Consider the following 19,297-nt stretch of genomic DNA (forward strand, 5'->3'; position numbering starts at 1 on the left):
TCAGAACTTCCTAACACTTCTGAGTATAAACCCATACAAATCTGGTTAAATAAATGAATAAGATAAATAAAAGAATAGTAGTTTCACAGGTGACAAAACTATGTGTCTTAGCATACTTATCTGAATATTTGGCAATCTTTAAAGCTATGACATTTCCTATAAATATTGACAAAGGAATTTCCTATTGCACAAAAAAGCAATTTAATCTCTTGCTATTTGCTGGTTTACTGCAAACTTGATTCACTCTCTTTGGAGAATTACCCAAACAGTGGTTACCAAACTGCAGTGGGCATCATGTTGGAGGACTAGTAAAACACAGATTACTGGGCACACCTCAGAGTTTCAGATTCAGTACTTTTCCTATTTTACTTAATCTGTTATAAGCATTATTTATTTTGATGTTCAAATTATCCTTCATCTGGCAATGGAGAGTCACTTCATGCTGGATTCTGTGTCCATTTGATATGTACCCATCATTCCTTGAATATATCTTTGCTTTATGGGATAAGATGTTCTTGACTCATTTTGGATTTTCTGTGCCCTAGTCTGGGAATTAGCTATTGCCTCTGGGAGCCCTCTTCCTTTTAGTGGAAAATTATTTTTAGAAATAAAGATCTGGGTTTCAGGTGTGCTCATTGCTAATGGAATATCATTGCTTCCTGACCTTATGAATGACCAGAGCTAGAGAATATATGTATACTTGTGATATATGTCATAAACATGCACATATACGAATTTTTGTGTATTAACACACTTCTGCATCTATGTTTACTTCTATATTGTTTATATACAGGGTGGACAAAAGTAGGTTTACAGTTGTGAGTATGCAAAATAGTTTATTCTTATACTAGTGGCCTGGTGCACAAAATTCATGCATGGAGTGGGGGGTGTCCCTCAGCCAAGTCTGTACCCTCTACAATCTCCAACTGCTGGCTCCTAACAGCTCACCTCCCTGCTTGCCTGATTGCCCCTAACCACTGTGACTGCTGGCGTGCTTGCCCCCAACTTCCCCCCCTGCTGGCCTGATCACCCCCAACTGCCTCCCCCACCTTGCCCTCCCCTCCTGGCCTGATCTCCTCTAACCGCCTCTGCCTTGGCCCCACCACCATGGCTTTGTCTGGAAGGTCTCCGGGAAGGTCTCCCAGTCTAATTAGCATATTACCCTTTTAGTAGTATAGATTATTAATTACTGTTTTATTTTCCATATGAACAACTGTAAACCTGCTTTTGCCCCACCCTGCATATAAATATATTTATTGAGTGCATATTGAAATGTATATCTCTCTCTACATATGGACTGGGATTGGAATTGGATATATACATAAATACAAACTCATGAATATATACATACATACATAAATATATATATATTTTGACATACATCCAATTCCAATCCAACACTACAGGTTTGTTTTTTTTAGGCACAATGGAAATTATTTAGTTCAAGTATTAGAAAGAACAAGTAATATCACATTCCTTCCTTTGAAATATTCACCTTTTGAATAAGAAGTTTATAAGTGACTCATGCATTCCTCTGACATCCAACTTCCCTTCAGAATTAACTACATACAGCTTTTCTCTCTTCATATTTCTGATTGTTTTCAAATTCTTATGGCATTCAAATTCTCTTCCTTTCCATATGTGTAACTCCCTTCTCCTAGAGCAGTGTTTCCCAAACTTGACATATGTGCACCCCTTCTATAATTTTTTTAATGCTGAGTACCCCTCGTACTCATGAGAACGTAGAATTAGGCGCAGCTAAGCACAGTGCAGTGCATATCTCCACCAAACTTCGGTGCAACGCGTACCCCCACCAAACTCTCCCTGTACCCCTGGGGGTACGCGTATCACACTTTGGAACCTAGAGTAAAGAACTTGGCTCTAATTATTATTATATGTTTACCTGTTTGATTTGATCACCAGGAATGTAATCAATCTCCGATCTTCACCCCCATTCCCGTCCAAGTGTTGACACCCTTCTCTCCCTTCTTTTGGTCTGACTCCATATTTTAGATTGAGAGAGAGAGAGAGAGAGAGAGAGAGAGAGAGAGAGAGAGAGAGAGAGATCAATTGATTGCCTCCCACATGGGCCTGGACCAGGGTCAGGAGTCAAACCTGCAAACCAGGCACATCCCTTTGACAGGGAATTTAATGCATGACCCTTCATTTTGCTGCAGGAAGATGCTCTAACCACTGAGGACACCAACCAGGGCTTCTTTAGGTTTCTTTTGTTTTGTTCCCTTCCCCACTTCCTTGCTTGTCAGGACCTTTATTCTTTGACCCTGTTAGTTATTCCCTCCCCTTCTTTATTGCCCTGAGTTCTCTCCCTTTTTCCACACTCCAATCACTTTTTTCATGTTCTCATTCAGTGCAGATGAGGAAATTGCAAGCAGAGAATGCACTTTTCATTCTGTGATTCGAACTGTATTCTCCCTGATGACCCTAAGAGTCTCCTGAAAAATAAGGATAACTGCCTGAAAGGTCGCTAAAAGAAAAAAAAAATTATTTTTATTTTTTTGGAATAGTTTCTGATTAAACTTCTTGGCTTGAGAAGAAAAGACGCTCGTTACTTTTCACCCAGGAGTGGATTTGTGGCTTGGCTTCCCCATGGCTGCCTGCCGTGTGTGTGACCTCAGGGTGCTGGTGGCCATCGTGTGTGGGCTGCTGACCGCCGTCACTTTGGGACTGACCACCTGGATGGCTTTTAAGATACTGACAGGTAATATCATCTTACCATGTTTAACTTAGAGCGAGAGAAGGAGTGGAGCCTCTGTCCCTGCACCTGCCACAGTACTGAAAAGTGCCGTGTCTAGATTGAGGCTCCCGCCTCAATTGGCCCTTGTTTTCTATGAAATGGCTGTGATATGGTTGTATGTACATGACTACGTGTGTGTGAGTGGGCAAGGTGATAGGTGATATGGTTGAATTGGCCTCTTTATGCTCTTTCAACTCCTGATTCAGTGGAGAGAAGAATAATAATTAAAGCCATTAATAACACATGTTTGGATTTGTTTAGCTAAATCTAAGAAAGGAAAACAGTTATGGACACACACATACACACATACTCAAACATGCATAGAATAAAATTCCATTTCTTTCTTTTTTTTTTTTTTAAATATATTTTATTGATTTTTCACAGAGAGGAAGAGAGAGGGATAGAGAGTTAGAAACATCGATGAGAGAGAATCATCGATCAGCTGCCTCCTGCACACCCCCCACTGGGGATGTGCCCGCAACCAAGGTACATGCCCTTGGCCGGAATCGAACCCAGGACCTTTCAGTCCGCAGGCCGACGCTCTATCCACTGAGCCAAACCGGTCCTGGCTAAAATTCCATTTCAAAAAGGAAGTTTAAGAAAGTTTTCTCTAGGATTGTAAGTAAAATGGTAACACAGTTTCCCCACAAAGTTCTCCCTTTTCAGGCATAACAAAAAACTACTAAAAAATTAATGTAATTTAGAAAACAATTTTCCTGGTTATCCAACAAATATTTTGTTAGTCACCCTATGTGCTAGAGCTGACCCAGGGGAAGGGAGTGGGGAGGTCAGTGGTGTGTAGAACAATGAGGTTGAAGGAAAGCCCCAGGATCTCCCAGCAGAGGCTTTCTGCAATCCTGCGCTGTTCCCGCGGGCTGTGCAGGTTCTCTAGGAGGGACTCAACCCTGGGGGTGCTCAGCACTCCCCTTTTGTAAGAAGTTTCTAAAGAAACGGAGTAAATAAGGGTAAATAGCGCCAGTTAGGAGAAGGCAGAAGGACAGGTGTCCCTCCGAGGGGGCAGCTGTGCAGGACAGAACGGTGGCTGTAAGGATCCGCTGCAGAGACAGAGGGAGTCAGACACTTTGGCTGTGACGCCATGGTAGCTGAGAATAGATCTGGCTTTTCCCTTTCCCACCAAAGAACAGTATTTCCAGATGACTGTATTTGTAGGATTTAGCAAATTAGCATGAGAAAACGTGTCAGAAAAAAAAAATCCCCGGTAAAAATTAAACTTGGGAAAATGTTTTTGTTTGTGTGTTTAAAGCTTATGAAGTAGTTTAGTTGAAGTTTAAAAAATGTGTAAATCCTAGAGTTTGCTCCATGAAGGCTCCTAGATTTGTAAGACCTTATTTAAAGGTGAACTTTTAAGAGGGTTTTCCTCTTTCCCTCTTCCTCCCTCTCCTCCCTTTTTTCTTCCTATCTTTATGTGGCATCTGCTTAAAAAAATGTACATTCATTTTTTAAATTTAAGTTTTTTATTGCTGACACTATTGCAGATGCCCTCCATTTCCACTTCCTTTGCCCGCCTCCACCCAGCCCCCGTACCCCCTCCCTTGATCCTCTCCACACTGTTACCTGTGTCCATGGGCTCTGCATACAAAGACATCTACTTTTAAAGGGAAATTTGTGGTGACTTATAAAGGACACAGGTACAACAGAACCATTCAAACAAGGACCAAAGTACAAAAACATCTTAAGCAAGAGGACAGGGTGGGGAACACACATATATGAAAGTCAAAGCTAGGGGGAGGTGCTCAAAATAAATATAGAACGAGTCCCTGAGCTTCCTGACCACTGAGCCCCAGACAAAGCAGAGCAAGAAACAAAGAGCTCACGTAGAAGCATCCCAGCTCCTCAGAAAAGACCAATGTTTCCTTGCTCTAAGCAGAATTTTGAATTAGCTCTTTATATAAGTACAGCCCTCAGCTTTTGGGTAAACCATGTTGAACAGGAGGGGGTGACAACTATCATTTAAAGAGAAAGATTGAAAGACTGATATTTTGCTTTGTACATTTTATTCAGATTTTGTTTAGTTGGTAAATTTGGGCCAATCCCTTCCATTCATTCCATTCTACTCTACTCCATCTCTTTCCACCTCATCTCATTCTCCCATCTTATGTAATTATTGAATGGTCTCCTTTTGGTCCTTTACTGGGAATACAAGTGAATTATTTTTTAAATTTATCTTTTTAAGGGGAGAGTCATGAATATTTTATTATCCCATATTACAAAATTGACAATTTGACAAATTCTTACTATATTCTAGGCACTATGCTAAAAAATTTCACATACCTTATTTCATTTAATCCTGACAACCACTTTTTGAGGCAGACATTGTATCCATATTACAGATGGGGAAACTGAGGCTCCTAGAATGTTTTAATGTTTATGTAGTTGGAAAGTATTGGGTCTGGATTTTATTCTAACCATTCTGACTTCATTATTCCTACATCATTCTGCCTAACTAGAAACAAGATGATATTAATCCAATCAATTAATTCATCCTGGTGACTGCCTTTACTAGAAAGATTTCTCACATCCCCACAGTCCCAATATACACTAGCCATCAACTAAACCACAAATGAGCTAATTTCTATCTAATTATTCTGTACCAGTTTATCTTTTTTTGGTTTAAATATCAAGAAAGTGCTTCAAGACATGGCCTTTAGAATGTCAATGACCTTCTGTGTTATATAGAAAAGGTTTTTATTCTGCTCCTATGTCTTAACAAGACCTCTTGGAAAAGATCATGGTTCAGGGCTCTGGTCCTGATGAAACTGACAGTATTTCATGTGAGTAGACATGATGTTTTTTTAGGATTGCTAGAACAGTCTTTGGTATTCTTACAAGCTGCTGAAAACATTATAATAATAACTAGTGGCCCAGTGCACAAAATTTGTGCACGTTAAAAGGGGATTTATTAGAGGAAATATTTTAATATTGCTATTTGCCCTTTATATATAATAGAAGTGTCAGAGATGAAAGAAAACCAGTGAAATGTGTATGAAAATCTTTCTCCTGTCAGAGTTTGGGGTGCGCTGCTGGACCCAGAGTCAAGTCCCTGCCCACCCATGTCATCTCAAAATCACACGAGACCCAGACCCAGCCTGCCCCACACTCATTGGGCAAGATCCAGACCTGGCCAGCTCCACCCTTGTCAAGCCCCATCAGGTGGAGGTGGGGGGTGGGCGCAGCCTCAGGTCCCCTGGCCTGGCACTGGGTCAGGGGGCTTGGCCTGAGATCCCCCATCAAGCCCTGCTGGGCGTGTGGGGGAAGGGTGTAGCCTCAGGTCCCTCTAGATTGCTCGTTAAGGCTTCTTACAGGAACTCGACCTCCACTATGGGTGCAGCCATCTTGTGTTATGGAAACCCCACCTCTGCTGTGGGCGCAAACATCTTTGTGATGGTGGAATGGTCAATTTGCACATTCTCTCTTTATTAGATAGGATGATCTATTTTCCACCAAGACATCATGACATTTTTGAAATAATCCTATCTAATAAAAGAGAAACATACAAAGTGACCGTATCTGTGCTACACCCACAAGCCATGCTCACCAGCCAATCAGGAGTGAGTATGCAAATTAACCCACCAACTATGGCGGCAGCCACAGAGCAAAAGAGAGCAGGAGGCTTGGGTTTCCCCTGGCAATGGAGGAAGCCAAATTTTCTGCCCGACCTGGCCTCCTGGGCCTCTGCTTAAGGCTACAAAGTTTCAGTTGTAGAAGATAAATAAATCCCAGATACCAGGCCTCCGATTGGGTTGCCAGGGGGTGTGACTGGCTTGCAAACAACCACAGGCCCCTCTCCCAGGCCACCCTATGCTCCAAGGGAATCCCTACCCTGATCCAGGACACCCTTCAGGTCAAACCAGCCAGCTCCCATGTACCAGGTCTCTATCCTATCTAATAGAAGAGTAATATGCAAATTGACCATAACTCCAACACACAAAATGGCTGCCCCCATGTAGTCAAAGATGGCTGCCCCATGTGGACACAAGATGGCCACCACAAGATGGCCAGCAGGGAGGGCACTTGGGAGGGACCAGGACTGCAAGGGAAGGCAGTTATGGGAGATCAGGAACAGAAGGGGAGAGCAGTTAGAGGGACCAAGCCTGCAAGGGAGGGCAATTGGGGTGATCAAGCCTACAGGGGAGGGCACTTAGGAATGACCATGCTGGCAGAGGAGGGAAGTTGAGGACAACTGGGCCTGCAGGGATGGGAAGTTGGGAGGGACCCAGGCCTGCAAGGAAGGGTGATTTGCGGGGGGGATCTAGGCTTGCAGAGAAGGGCAGTTGCGGGGGACCAGGTCTGAAGGGAGGGCAGTTAGGGGCAATCAGGCTGGCAGGGGAGTGGTTAGGGGGTGATGAGGCTGGCAGGCAGAAGTGGTTAGGGAAAATCAGGAAGGCAGGCAGGTGAGCTATTGGGAACCAGCAGTCCTGGATTATGAGAGGGATGTCCGACTGCCTGTTTAGGCCCAATTCTACTGATTGGATCTAAACGGCCAGTTGGACATCCCTTGAGGGTCCCAGATTGAAGAGAGTGCAAACTGGGCTGAGGGACATCCCCCCCTCTCCCCATGCACAAAATTCATGCACCGGGCCTCTAGTATATATATTTGAATATAATAAAAAATATACATATATACAAATAAATAATATAGAAGTAAACACTGATACAATATGTATTAATCCATAAAAATATTGCCAAGTTTAATACTTTCTCTATTTATGCTCTCAGGAACAAGATGTCCTATGCATTTGAAGTTTTGTTTGGTAAAAGTTTTCTCAAAACTATTGGTGACTTTTATAATTTTTAAATGAAACTCAAGGCTTGGAGTTCTTTAATAATTTCAGATTGCCTGAAACTCTTCATTTATTGTTTTACATGTTGTCTTCTTCTTTCAAGTTTAGATTTTAGGTTAAAGGTCACCTCCTCAAAGAGACCTTTCATATCCACCTAGTCTAAGATTATCACTCCATTCACCCTTTTTCATATTTATTTTTAATAGCTTTAAAAAAAATAAATCTTAATTGTTCAGATTATTACAGATGTTCCTCTTTTTTCCTCCTCTCAACCCATTTCCCACCCACCCCATGCCCTTACCCCCTGTCACTGTCCTTGTCCATAGGTGTAAGATTTTTGTCCAATCTCTTCCCACACCCCACATTCCCTTACCCCCAAGAATTGTCAGCTCACTCCCTTTCTATGCCCAAGATTCTATTTATTATATTCATCAATTTATTCTGTTCATCAGATTTTTCATTCACTTGATTTTTAGATTCACTTGTTGATAGATATGTATTTGTTGTCACTTTGTTGTTCATAATTTTTATCTTTACCTTTTTCTTCTTCTTCCTCAACATTTCATATAATACTGGTTTGGCAGTGATGAACTTCTTTAGCTTTTTCTTATCTGTGAAAGTCTTTATCTGACCTTCAATTCTGAATGATAATTTTGTTGGGTAGAATAATCTTGATTGTAGGTTCTTGGTAGTCATCACTTTAAATATTTCTTGCCACTCCCTTCTGGCCTGCATAGTTTCTGTTGAGAAATCAGCTGACAGTCATATGGATACTTCCTTGTAGGTAACTAACTGTTTTCCTCTTGCTGCTTTCAAGATTCTCTCTTTGTCTTTTGCCCTTGGCATTTTAATTATGATGTGTCTTGGTGTGGTCCCCTTTGGATTCCTCTTGTTTGGGGTTCTCTGTGCTTCCTGGACTTGTAAGTCTATTTTTTTCACCAGGTAGGGGGAGTTTTCTGTCATTATTTCTTCAAATAGGTTTTCAATATCTTGCTCTCTCTCTTCTTCTGGCACTCCCATAATTCAGATGTTGGTACATTTGACATTGTTCCAGAGGCTTCTTACATTGTCTTCATATTTTTGGATTTTTTTTTCTTTTTGCTTTTCCGGATGGGTGTTTTTTGCTTTTTTGTATTTCAAATCTTTGATTTGATTCTTGGGATACTCTAGTATACTATTGAATGTCTGTATATTATTCTTTATTTCAGTCATTGTATGCTTAATTTCTGACTGGTCCTTTTCCATTTTTTGGCATTCTCACTAAGATCCTTGGAGGTATCACTAAGTTCCTCAGAGGTTTCTAGAAGATTCTCGAGTAACCTTATAATTGTGGTTTTGAACACTATATCCAATAGTTTGCTTTCCTCCATTTCTTTTATTTGTGACATCTTTCTTTGCCTTTGCATTTTGGCTGTTGATAGAGTGGCTTTGTATGGTAGGTGTCCTATAGGGCCCAGTGGCTCAGTCTCCCTAATTACCTGAGGTGGACACTCTTGGTGCACCCCTTTGTGGGCTAGGTGCACAGTCTTGTAGTTAAACCTTGACTGCTGTTGGTAGTACTGGGAGGAATTGATATCCAGGCAAATTGGCTGTGAGGACCAGCTGTGACTACAATAGAAGAACTGTGTTGGAGACACCCTTATGGGGCAGGGTTTGCTTTAGTGGGGCTTTGGTGCTCATTGAGTCTACCCCTTGAGTGTGTCGCTTATGGATGTGAAGAGTTGTAATCTGGTATTGTCTCACACTGACCACTGGGTATATGGGCTTTTGGATCTCCAAGAAGGTGAAAAGTCTTCCAGTGCCTGAGGCCACCCAGCATTAGCTAGAGCTAGATCTGCAGATTCCTCCTCTTTGTTTGGAGTTTGGAAATGCCCAGGTGAAGCCCAGCTGTGAAGCAAAGGAGGCTACTGCCGCCAAGAGCCTTGAGCCTTCTTTTGAAAGCTTTTGAGCTCTCTGACCCATCTGTAGTTTGTTAGGTTAGGTTGCAAGAGGACAGGCCATTCATATGTAAATACCGACATGCACAGCTTGGGTGGGGTTGTAAATTGGGTGAGGTGGGGTCTCAGGGAATCACCAGGGTAGAGCAAACAGCAATGGCTGCCAGTCAGCCATCTCTGCATCTCCACATTTCTGTGTCCAGTGCCCCCACACAGAAACAAGGATCACTTCAAGCACTTCTGAGAGAAAACTGCCCTTATGTTCCAGCCCAGTCCAGACAGTTCAGTTTCTCCTTGTATGAGTCTGGGTCCCCAGAGTCTTGCCTGGAACTGGAGTTCAGAGCAATTGGGAGCTTATATCTCCCTCCTGATTGAAAAACAAAACAACAACAAAAAACAACAACAACAGCTACCCAGTTGCCAGCCCATTTCGCATGTGTCTCAGTACCTCCACATCTCCACACCTCCTACCAATCTCAATGTGCTTTTTTCTTTTCTTCTACTTGCAGAAATTCCACTCAGCCAGTTTTCTGTGGTTCTGGATGATAGCTGTTTTGTCTTTTAGTTGTAGTTTTGATGTGGTTGTGGGAGGCAGCAAGTACAGGTGTTTACCTATGCCACCATCTTGGTTCTCTCTTTTCATAGCTTTTATCACTTCATAATTTTTTACTTATTTGTTTTCTGGTTGTTGTCTCCCCAGTTTTAGAATGAAAGTTCCTAGAATAAGTCAGGGACCTGATTTACTAATCTATTCCCTGTACCTAAACTGTATTTGAACTATAGTTGCCAAAACACAATTAATGAGTAAATGAAGAATTATGTAAAAAAAAAAAAAAAAAAAAAAAGAAGGAAAGAAACTGAACAAAGGGTTGCCAAATAGCTATATTCAAAAGTGAAATAACAGTTGCCAATTCCTTGTGATTTGCCTCAAAATCTATGATAATCAAAGCATAATATGCTAATTAGACCAAACATCCTTCTGGACAACCTTCCAGATGAAGCTGGGGCTGCGAGGGAAGCCTGGGTCCTAGGTGCCAGAGGGAAGCAGGTGCCAGCAGCCGGGGAAAGGAAGGACTACTCTTGCACGAGTTTTGTGCATTGAACTTCTAGTATTAAAATATACGTAATTCTGGATTTGTTTATATAGGCAACACAGACACTATTTTGATTTTCTTTCCCTGCTTCAAATTGTGCAACATATTGACTATTTTTGAGACTCTGGTTTCGTTAAGATCTCTCTGACTGTGTGTGGCCTCTTTTGTTTAACCATATGATCCACTATCTTGGAGAATCATTTAAGTTGGAGCAAATCTAAGTTTTGACAGCCCTCCAACCATTTCTCATTGGGCATTCTTCATGGAATAGCACCCTTCTTGTCCTGTGTATTTTCAGAATTGTGCTCTATGTCTGCTGGAGTTGTGCTTTCAATAGTAAGAACCTTGTAACACAGAAGCAGTACAACTTTTATGTCCCATCACACTTGATGATAAAAGCAAAATTAAAACATTACTAAGCTTTATTGTCTACCTTTTCATTGACACTTTCATTTTACAACTTGAGCTAAATTTGAGTTAAACATAGACAAATGTCGATGTCCATAATCAGAATAGTAGGGGATGGTTTTTTTTTTTTGTTTTTTAACTCTTACCAATGGGAGAATATATTAATCTCATTACATATTAGCAATGCTGATTATGATTATCCAACCTTATCGTATGCCTTTTCTGGAAAATAGGAATTCCTGCTCTCTACCGTCATGACTGCCTTTACAGATGCTCTAGCCTTTATTCCCTATCACAGGACTTGCTTATGTCTCAGGCTTTAGTAGGTTGAAATATTCCCAAGCCCCAAGGTTAGACTTTATAGCATTGAAATTCTTGCACAATAAGAAATGTATGGCCCTGGTTGTTTTGGCTCAGTAGATGGAGTGTTGGCCTGTGGACTCAAGGGTCCCAGATTCGATTCTGGTCGAGGGCATGCGCCTTGGTTGCAGACTCATCCCCAGGGGGAATGTGCAGGAGGCTGCTGACTGATGCTTCTCTCTCATCAATGTTTCTGGCTCTCTCTCCCTCTCCCTTCCTTTCTGTGAAAAATCAATAAAATGTTTATTGGGGGGGAAAAGGAAAAGAAATGTGTATTGTTGGGAAGGAAAGCTTATTGGTTCTCAGAAAATAATTTGTCCACAGATACTTGACTTTCATTTTACTGATTTACAGTACTTTCTCAAGAGACAAAGTTGATAGTAAATCAGACTCATTTAACTGTTCCTGGTGGAAAGGTTGTGTTTCGGGGTAAAAAAAAAAAAAAAAAAAAAAAGATCCAGAGAAGTTATCTGAATAGAGAAAGTTGGGTTTTAGGCAGCTGTAGATTAGTCTCAATCCCGCTGTTGTAAATCTCTCATTTGGTCTGTTACCAGTCTCTCTTCTTGCTTCTTCATATAACCACTCTCTAAATCAAGACAATAATTTCTATAAACAGAAAGGGAATTTTGGGGGGAATAAATCTTTTGTAATAGGCTTAGGAGCATGGGTTATTTTCACACCAGTAGTGATGTTTAAATTGCTGATTGATTCTATTTTTCAAGTTACATTTTTTTGATAATTTTTATGAGTTTATTTAAGCTAAAGCTGATAACAATGGCCAGGAAGCAAGATCTCAAATGCTCCCTAAAGTAACTTTCTCTCTTTTTTTAAATCCTTACCTGAGGATATTCTCCCCCAACCCCCTGCCCCAATGATATTTCAGAGAGAGTGAAAGGAGGAGGAAAGACACAGGAGAGACACGTAGACTGGTTGCCTCTTGTACTTGCCCCTACCGGAGTTGGAGAATGTGCTACAAGTGAGGTACATGCCCTTGACCAGAATCAAATCTGGGATCCTTCAGTCTGTGGGCCAATGCTAACCACTTAGCAAAACTGGCTAGGGTGCTTTCTTTCTTTAAAAGTTTTATTTTTGACAGTATTAGAAATGTCCCTCACTGCCTGGCTGGTGTGGGCCAGTTGGTTGAGTGTTGTCCCATGCACCAAGAGGTTGCTGTTCGATTCCTAGTCAGGGAACATGCGGAGGAGTTTCAGGATCAATTCACAGTCAGGGGCATGCAGGAGACAGCAGATTGAAGTTTCTCTTTCTTCGATGTTTCTATCTCTCTCTACCTCTCTCTCTTTTCCTCTATCTCTCTAAAATAAATAAAAACACATTTAAAAAACCATTTCCCCATTTACCCTCTCCACCCACCACCCACCACCCACCCAACCCTAGGCCTTCCCCACGTTATTGTTTGTATCCATGGGTTATACATATATTCATATGTGTTCTTTGTTTCATCTCTTTCCATTTCCTCCCCTCTGCTCCCCTCCCCTCTGAGATCTGTCATTCTGTTCCATGCATTCATGCCTAACGTCACTTTCTTAAATTAAGAGCCTAGGAATTTGGCTTAATGGAGTTTTCCTTGATTTCAAGTTATTAGATATTTTTACTTGAAATTCTGAATACAACCAGCACCCAAGGGTCTTTGGTAAAACATATTATTGAAGATCTACTATAGAATATGGTGGTGAAGAGTGTATACAAGAGTTGGCGGGGTTGGGGGGTGGAGGTGGGAATGGGGGAGTGGGAGAGTAGTGGAATAGGGGGGGAAAGTCTCTGGAGCCAGACTATCTGGGTTCAAATTCAGTGCCAGCACTTATTAGCTGAATAAATTTGAGCAAATTCCTCAATAATTCTTCCTTAATATTTTATTATGGGAATAATAATAAGCCCTACCTTTATAGGACTTTTATGAGGACTAAATGAGTTAATATATTTACAGGTTTAAGATGATGTCTAGTACCCTGTGATCACTCAATAAATACTTGCTACTATTTTGAGTTATGAATTTTTAAATAATTTAGTGCACAGTTTTCTCCCCTCCCTGAATGATTCCTAGAAAAGTTGCCATTGACCTAGATTGGACCTTTGGATTAAAGCAATTTATCAAGCTGAAGACCTACAATAGGTTTAATCATTAAGTTCAATTGGCTAGCTCAAAACAGGAACAGTCCTAAGAACTTCCATATATTCCTGCATTTGTTTAAAAAATATTTATATTATATTATACTATTGAGGAAAGTTTTATTAAAATATTAACCAGTTTATTGAAATAGGTAAGTAGTTAATATTGAACACCCTTTACTTTTAATAAAGATTATACACTTTATGTATATTGGTTTTTTCTCCACAGTGGAGTAAACTTTCCTAAACATTGTTCTCTCATTTAAGAGTAAACTTGCCGGCACCGGTTTGGCTCAGTGGTGGAGCGTCGGTCTACGGACTGAAAGGTCCCGGGTTCGATTCCGGTCAAGGGCATGTACCTTGGTTGTGGGCACATCCCCAGTAGGGGGTGTGCAAGAGGCAGCTGGTCAATGATTCTCTCTCATAGACGTTTCTAACTCTCTATCCCTCTCTCTTCCTCTCTGTGAAAAATCAATAAAATATATATATATATATATATATTTTTTTTTTTAAAAAAGTAAACTTTATCCTCACCCAAATACTCTAAATTTTTGGACTTGGACAAATATCAGATGCCTGGCTTTAAAACCCCTACAGACTCTGAACCAGACACTAGAGTTTCCTGATGGAAGGTTTTTTTATTCCCCCTCTTAATCAAACTAGTCTTTTCAAAAGGGATTCTAATTTTGTGTAGTTTAAGAAAGAAAATAAAATTCATGTTTTTCATTTGAAAAAATTTTAAAATATTTTGTTATTTTCTCAAGCAGTATCATGTGTCACATACGTTCTGCATTCAATTTTCCATAATGTGTAATAAGTGTTGAAATTAGTGCTAATATTTCTGGATATCTTACTTATTACAATTTGAAAGAACGTAGGGAAATGTTATTAATATACACATTTTATAAAAGAAAAATGCTACTAATGAATGTGTTGCAGTGTATGGGTTCTCAAGTAAAGGAAGCTGGTGCTCACCTGTTCTCCCTGTGGAAAAGGCAAGCACTGTGAAGAGGGAGCAGCAGCACTTGCTTAGTAACCAAGAGATCTGAATCCTAGCCCCCACACAGCTATTAACTATTGATTTGAAACAAGTTGCTCTTTATATAAAATGCACTCTGTGTGTACTCCATATAGAATAAGGAAGTAGAGCTAATAAATAGCGAAAGTCACTTTTATGAGTCCATAATTCTAAAAATTAGTTACCTATACTAATAAAAGGGTAATATGTGGACAAAGTCACAGTGGCTGTGAGGCCTGGGGCTCAGTCTGCTATGAGCCCAGGCAGCTGCAAGGCCTGGGGCTTAGGCCTCGCAGCTTCCATGGCCGGCAGTTGCAGCAGTAGTAGGGTGATGGGGCAGCATCTTCCCCTGATCCGCCTGATCGCCTCCCACAGAGGGAGGCCAGAATGTGGCTTATGCCTGCTCCAAGCCGTCAGTAGGACACCCCCTGAGGGCTTCCTGTGAGAGGGGGCAGCCAGGCTGAGGGAACTCTTCTCCCTCCTCCCCCCTCTATCTCTCACAATAAAAGCCTAAGCGAACAGCCAACGATCGCTTAGGCTTTTATTATATAGATATTCCCAATGCTGTACTTTACATCCCCACGACTATTCGGTAAGTACTAATTTGTACTTCTAAATTCCTTCACCTTTTCCACCCATTCCCCCAAACTCCTCCCATTTGGCAACAGTCAAAGTGTTATTTGTATCTATGAGTCTGTGTCTGTTCTGTTTGTTTGTTTATTACTAGAGGCCCAGTGCACAAAATTTGTGCATGGGGGGGGGGGGTCCCCTCAGCCCAGCCTGCATCCTCTTTAATCTGGGACCTCTTAGGGGATGTCCAATTGCCGGTTTAGGTCCAATCACAGGGACTGCCTAAACCAGCAGTCGGACATCCCTCTCACAATCCTAGACCGCTAGCTCTTAATTGCTCACCTGACTGCCTGCTTGGTAGCCCCTAAATGCCCCCCCCCCCCCCCCCCCCCGCCGCCAGCCTGATTGGCCCTCACTGCCTCTGCGTGCCAGCCTGGTTGCCTCTAACTGCCCCCAGCTGCTGGCCAGGTTGCTCCCAACTGCCCTCTCCCTGCCAGCCTTGTCATTCCTAATTGCCCCCCTCCGCTGACCTGGTCACCCCTTACTGCCCCCCCTGCTGGACTGGTTGCCCCAACTGTCCCCATCTGCAAGCCTGGTCACCTCTAACTGTCCCCCCACCAGCCTGGTCCCCCCCAACTACCCTCCCCCCCTTGGCCTAGTTGCCCCTCACTGCTCCTCTTGCCAGCCTAATCGCCCTCAACTGTCCCCCCTGCTGGCCTGGTCTCCCACAACTGCATCCCCCTCCCACCATCCTGGTAGGCCCATGCAGCTTGCTCGTTCAGTCGTTTGGTCATCTCTCACTAATTCCCCTGCCAGCCTGATTGCCTCACATAGGCTGCTTGTTCAGTCATTTGGTCATCCCTCAGAAACCCCCCTGCCAACCTGGTCATAGGCAGCCATATTGTGAGGGTGTGGTGGTCAATTTGCATATTACTTCTTTATTATATAGGGTTGTTAATTCTCCCCTGAGGATATTTTTTTCCATTGATTTTTCAAAGAGAATGGAAGGAAGAGAGAGAGTGAAAGGAAGAGAGTGAGAGATTGGTTGCCTCCTGCATGTACCCCAACCAGGGCCAGGGATTGAACCTGCAACCGACATATGTGCTCTTGACTGGGAATTGAACCTGTGACCCTTCAGTGCTTGGGCCAATGCTTCAACCATTGAGAACATTGGCCAGGGCTTGTTTGTTTACTTTGATTTTTAGATTCAATTGTTGATAGTTATGTATTTATTTCCATTTTATTGTTTGTATTTTTTATATATTTTTTCTTCTTCTTTTTAAAGATCTTTTAACATTTCATGTAATATTGGTTTGTTGGTGATGAACTCCTATATTTCTTTCTTGCCTAGGAGGCTCTTTATCTGTCCTTCAATTCTAAATGATAGCTTTTCTTGGTAGACTAATCTTGGTTGTAGATCCTCACTTTGTATCACTTTTAATATTTCTTGCCACTCTCTTCTGACCTGCAATTTTTTTGTTGAGAAATCATATGACAGTCTTATGGGAGCTCCCTTGTAGGCTACTAATTGCTTTTCTCTTGCTGCTTTTACAATTCTCTTTTTGTCTATAACCTTTTGCGTTTTTAAAAAATATATATTTTATTAATTTTTTTTGCAGAGAGGAAGGGAGAGGGATAGAGAGTTAGAAACCGATGAGAGAGAGTCATCAATCAGCTGCCTCTTGCACGCCCCCTACTGGGGATGTGCCCGCAACCAAGGTACATGCCTTTGACTGGAATCGAACCTGGGACCTTTCAGTCTGCAGGCAGACGCTCTATCCACTGAGCCAAACTGGTTTCGGCAACCTTTTGCATTTTAATTATGATGTGTCTTGTTGTGGGCCTCCTTGGCTTTATCTTATTTGGGACTTTTTGCACTTCCTAGACTTATATGTCTTTTTCCTTTACCAGGTTAGGAAAGTTTTCTGTCATTATTTTTTCAAATAAATTTTCAATTTCTTGCTCTCTCTTCTTCCTCCAGTACCCCTACAATGTGAATGTTGGTATGCTTGAAGTTTTTCCAGAGGCTCCTTACACTATCCTCATTTTTGCATTCTTTTTCCTTTTTGCTGTTCTGTTTGGGTGTTTTTTGCTTCATTAAATTCTAAATTGCTGATTTGATTCTCTGTCATCTACTCTGCTATTGATTCCCTGTAAATTATTCTTTATTTCAGTTAGTGTATCTTCATTTCTGACTATTTCTTTTTTATGCTTTCTATGTCCTTTTTCATGCTGTTGAAGTTCTAAGTTCCTTGAGCATCCTTATAACCATTATTTTGAACTCTGTATCTGATAGTTTGCTTGCATTCATTACATTTAGTTCTCTTTCTGGAGATTTCTCCTATTCTTTCATTTGAGACCTATTTCTTTGTCTCCACATTTTGGCTGCTTCCCTGTGTTTCTTTCTATGTATTAGGTAAAGCTGCTATGTCTCCTGGATTTGGTAGAGTGGCCTTGTGTAGTAGGTGTCTAATAGGGCCTAGTGGCTCAGCCTCCGCAGTATCCTGTGCTGGGTGCTTCAAGTATGCCCCTGGGTGGGCTGTGTGCACTGTGCTGTAGTAATTGAGCCTTGATCACTGTTGTCATCACTGGAAGGGATTTACCATCAGGCCAATTGCCTGCGATCACCAAATGTGACTACAGCAGAGGACCTGCTGTGTAGGAATTGACTCTATGGAGCAGGACTTACCTCAGTGAGGCTTTGATATTCTCCAAGTTTGTCCCTTGAGTGTATCATTCATGGAGGTGGTATGGCTGTAGTCTGGGGCTACTTAGCAAGAGGTAGGAGGTATGCAAAGGCTAAATACTGCTTTAGGAAAATCTGAAACAGGAGGCAAGAGAGGCTAGTGGTATAAAAAAGCCATTAGAAATGGCTTTCATGGGCCCACAAGTTGGGCAGGACTCTCAGGGAGTCACCAGAGTGAAGCAAAAAGTGTGATCCAGGTAGATGGAGACTTAGATATGTTGTCTCTCAACTCTGTGTGCGAGGGGAGAGGGTGGTCTCAGTAAAGAAACAACATTATACTGGAAATCCCAGCTAATTCAATAAAACAAGATAAAGAAATAAAAGGTATTCAGATTGGGAGGAATAAAATAAAACAGTCTTTGTTCAGAGATGACATAATTGTTTATGTAGACAATCCCAAAGATTCAGATTCCTTATGAATATAGGCGTGTTCTTATTATTTATTTCTCCTTGTGTGAATTTGGTAGATTGTATGCTTAGAAGAAGTGGTCCATTTCATCTAAGTTATCAAATACTGTGTGTGAACATAGTTATTCATAATCCTTTTTCATTCTTTTAATGTTCATGGGATTAGTAGTGATTATCCTTTTTTCATATTTAATTTTAGTAACTTGTGACTTCTCTCCTTTTTTCTCAGTTATACTGGCTAAAGATTTGTCAGCTTTAATGATATTTTCAAATAACTCACCTTTGGTTTCATTGATTTTCTGTTAATTTTCAGTTTTCAACTTCCCTGATTTCTGCCCTAATATTTTATTATTTGTTTTCTTTTTTTCCCCCCCTTTAGACTAAATTTTATCTTCTCTCTAATTTCCTAAGGGGAAAACTTAGATAATTAATCTAATATCTTTCTTCTTTCCTAATACACACATTCAATCTATAAACTTACCTGTAAGCATTGCTTTTGCTGCATCTCACTTTCTTTTAATTTAGTTCAAAATATTTTAAAATTTTTCTTGAGAATTTTCTAACCCATAAACCATTTACAAGTATGTTGTTTAATTTCCAAATGTTTGTGGAATTTTCCAGCTGTTTTTCTGTTATTGATTTTTAGTATAATTCCATTTTGGTTAAAGAGATACTTTGTATGATTTCTGTCCTTTAAAAATTATTTATTTATTTGAATTTAAAGAGTTTAAAAAATATTTGTTAAGGTGTATTTTATGGCGCAGAATGTAGTCTGTTTTGGCGAGCTTAAGAAGACTATATATTCTGACATCATTAGATGAAATCTGTAATAATAAAAGCATAATATGCTAATTAGACTGGACATCCTTCTGGACAATCTTCCAGATGAAGCTAGGGCTGCTAGGGAAGCCTGGAGGCCCGGGTCCCGAGTGCCTGCTAGCAGCCAGAGAGAAGCTGGTGCCAGCAGCCTGGGGAAGAAAGGCCTACTCTTGTACAAATTTTGTGGATAGGGCCTCTTGTATACTATAAATGTCAGTTAGATCTAGCTGATTGATGGTGCTATTCAGTTCAA

General features: G+C 41.1%; 1 protein-coding gene across 1 annotated transcript in view; it reads left to right on the forward strand.

The window, feature by feature from the left end:
* Nucleotides 1-2,607: 2,607 nt before the first annotated feature.
* The window catches only part of ADGRG7 (adhesion G protein-coupled receptor G7), a gene marked incomplete at its 5' end in the record, with an annotated part of 74,645 nt that continues 57,955 nt past the window's right edge, over nucleotides 2,608-19,297 (forward strand). The window contains one exon of the mRNA XM_084870579.1: nucleotides 2,608-2,719. Coding sequence (XP_084726705.1) covers nucleotides 2,608-2,719 — 112 coding nt within the window. The remainder of the gene's footprint in view (nucleotides 2,720-19,297) is intronic.

Source organism: Pipistrellus hanaki (genome assembly GCF_964339955.1).
Source record: "Pipistrellus hanaki genome assembly, chromosome: 2".
NCBI lineage: Eukaryota > Metazoa > Chordata > Mammalia > Chiroptera > Vespertilionidae > Pipistrellus > Pipistrellus hanaki.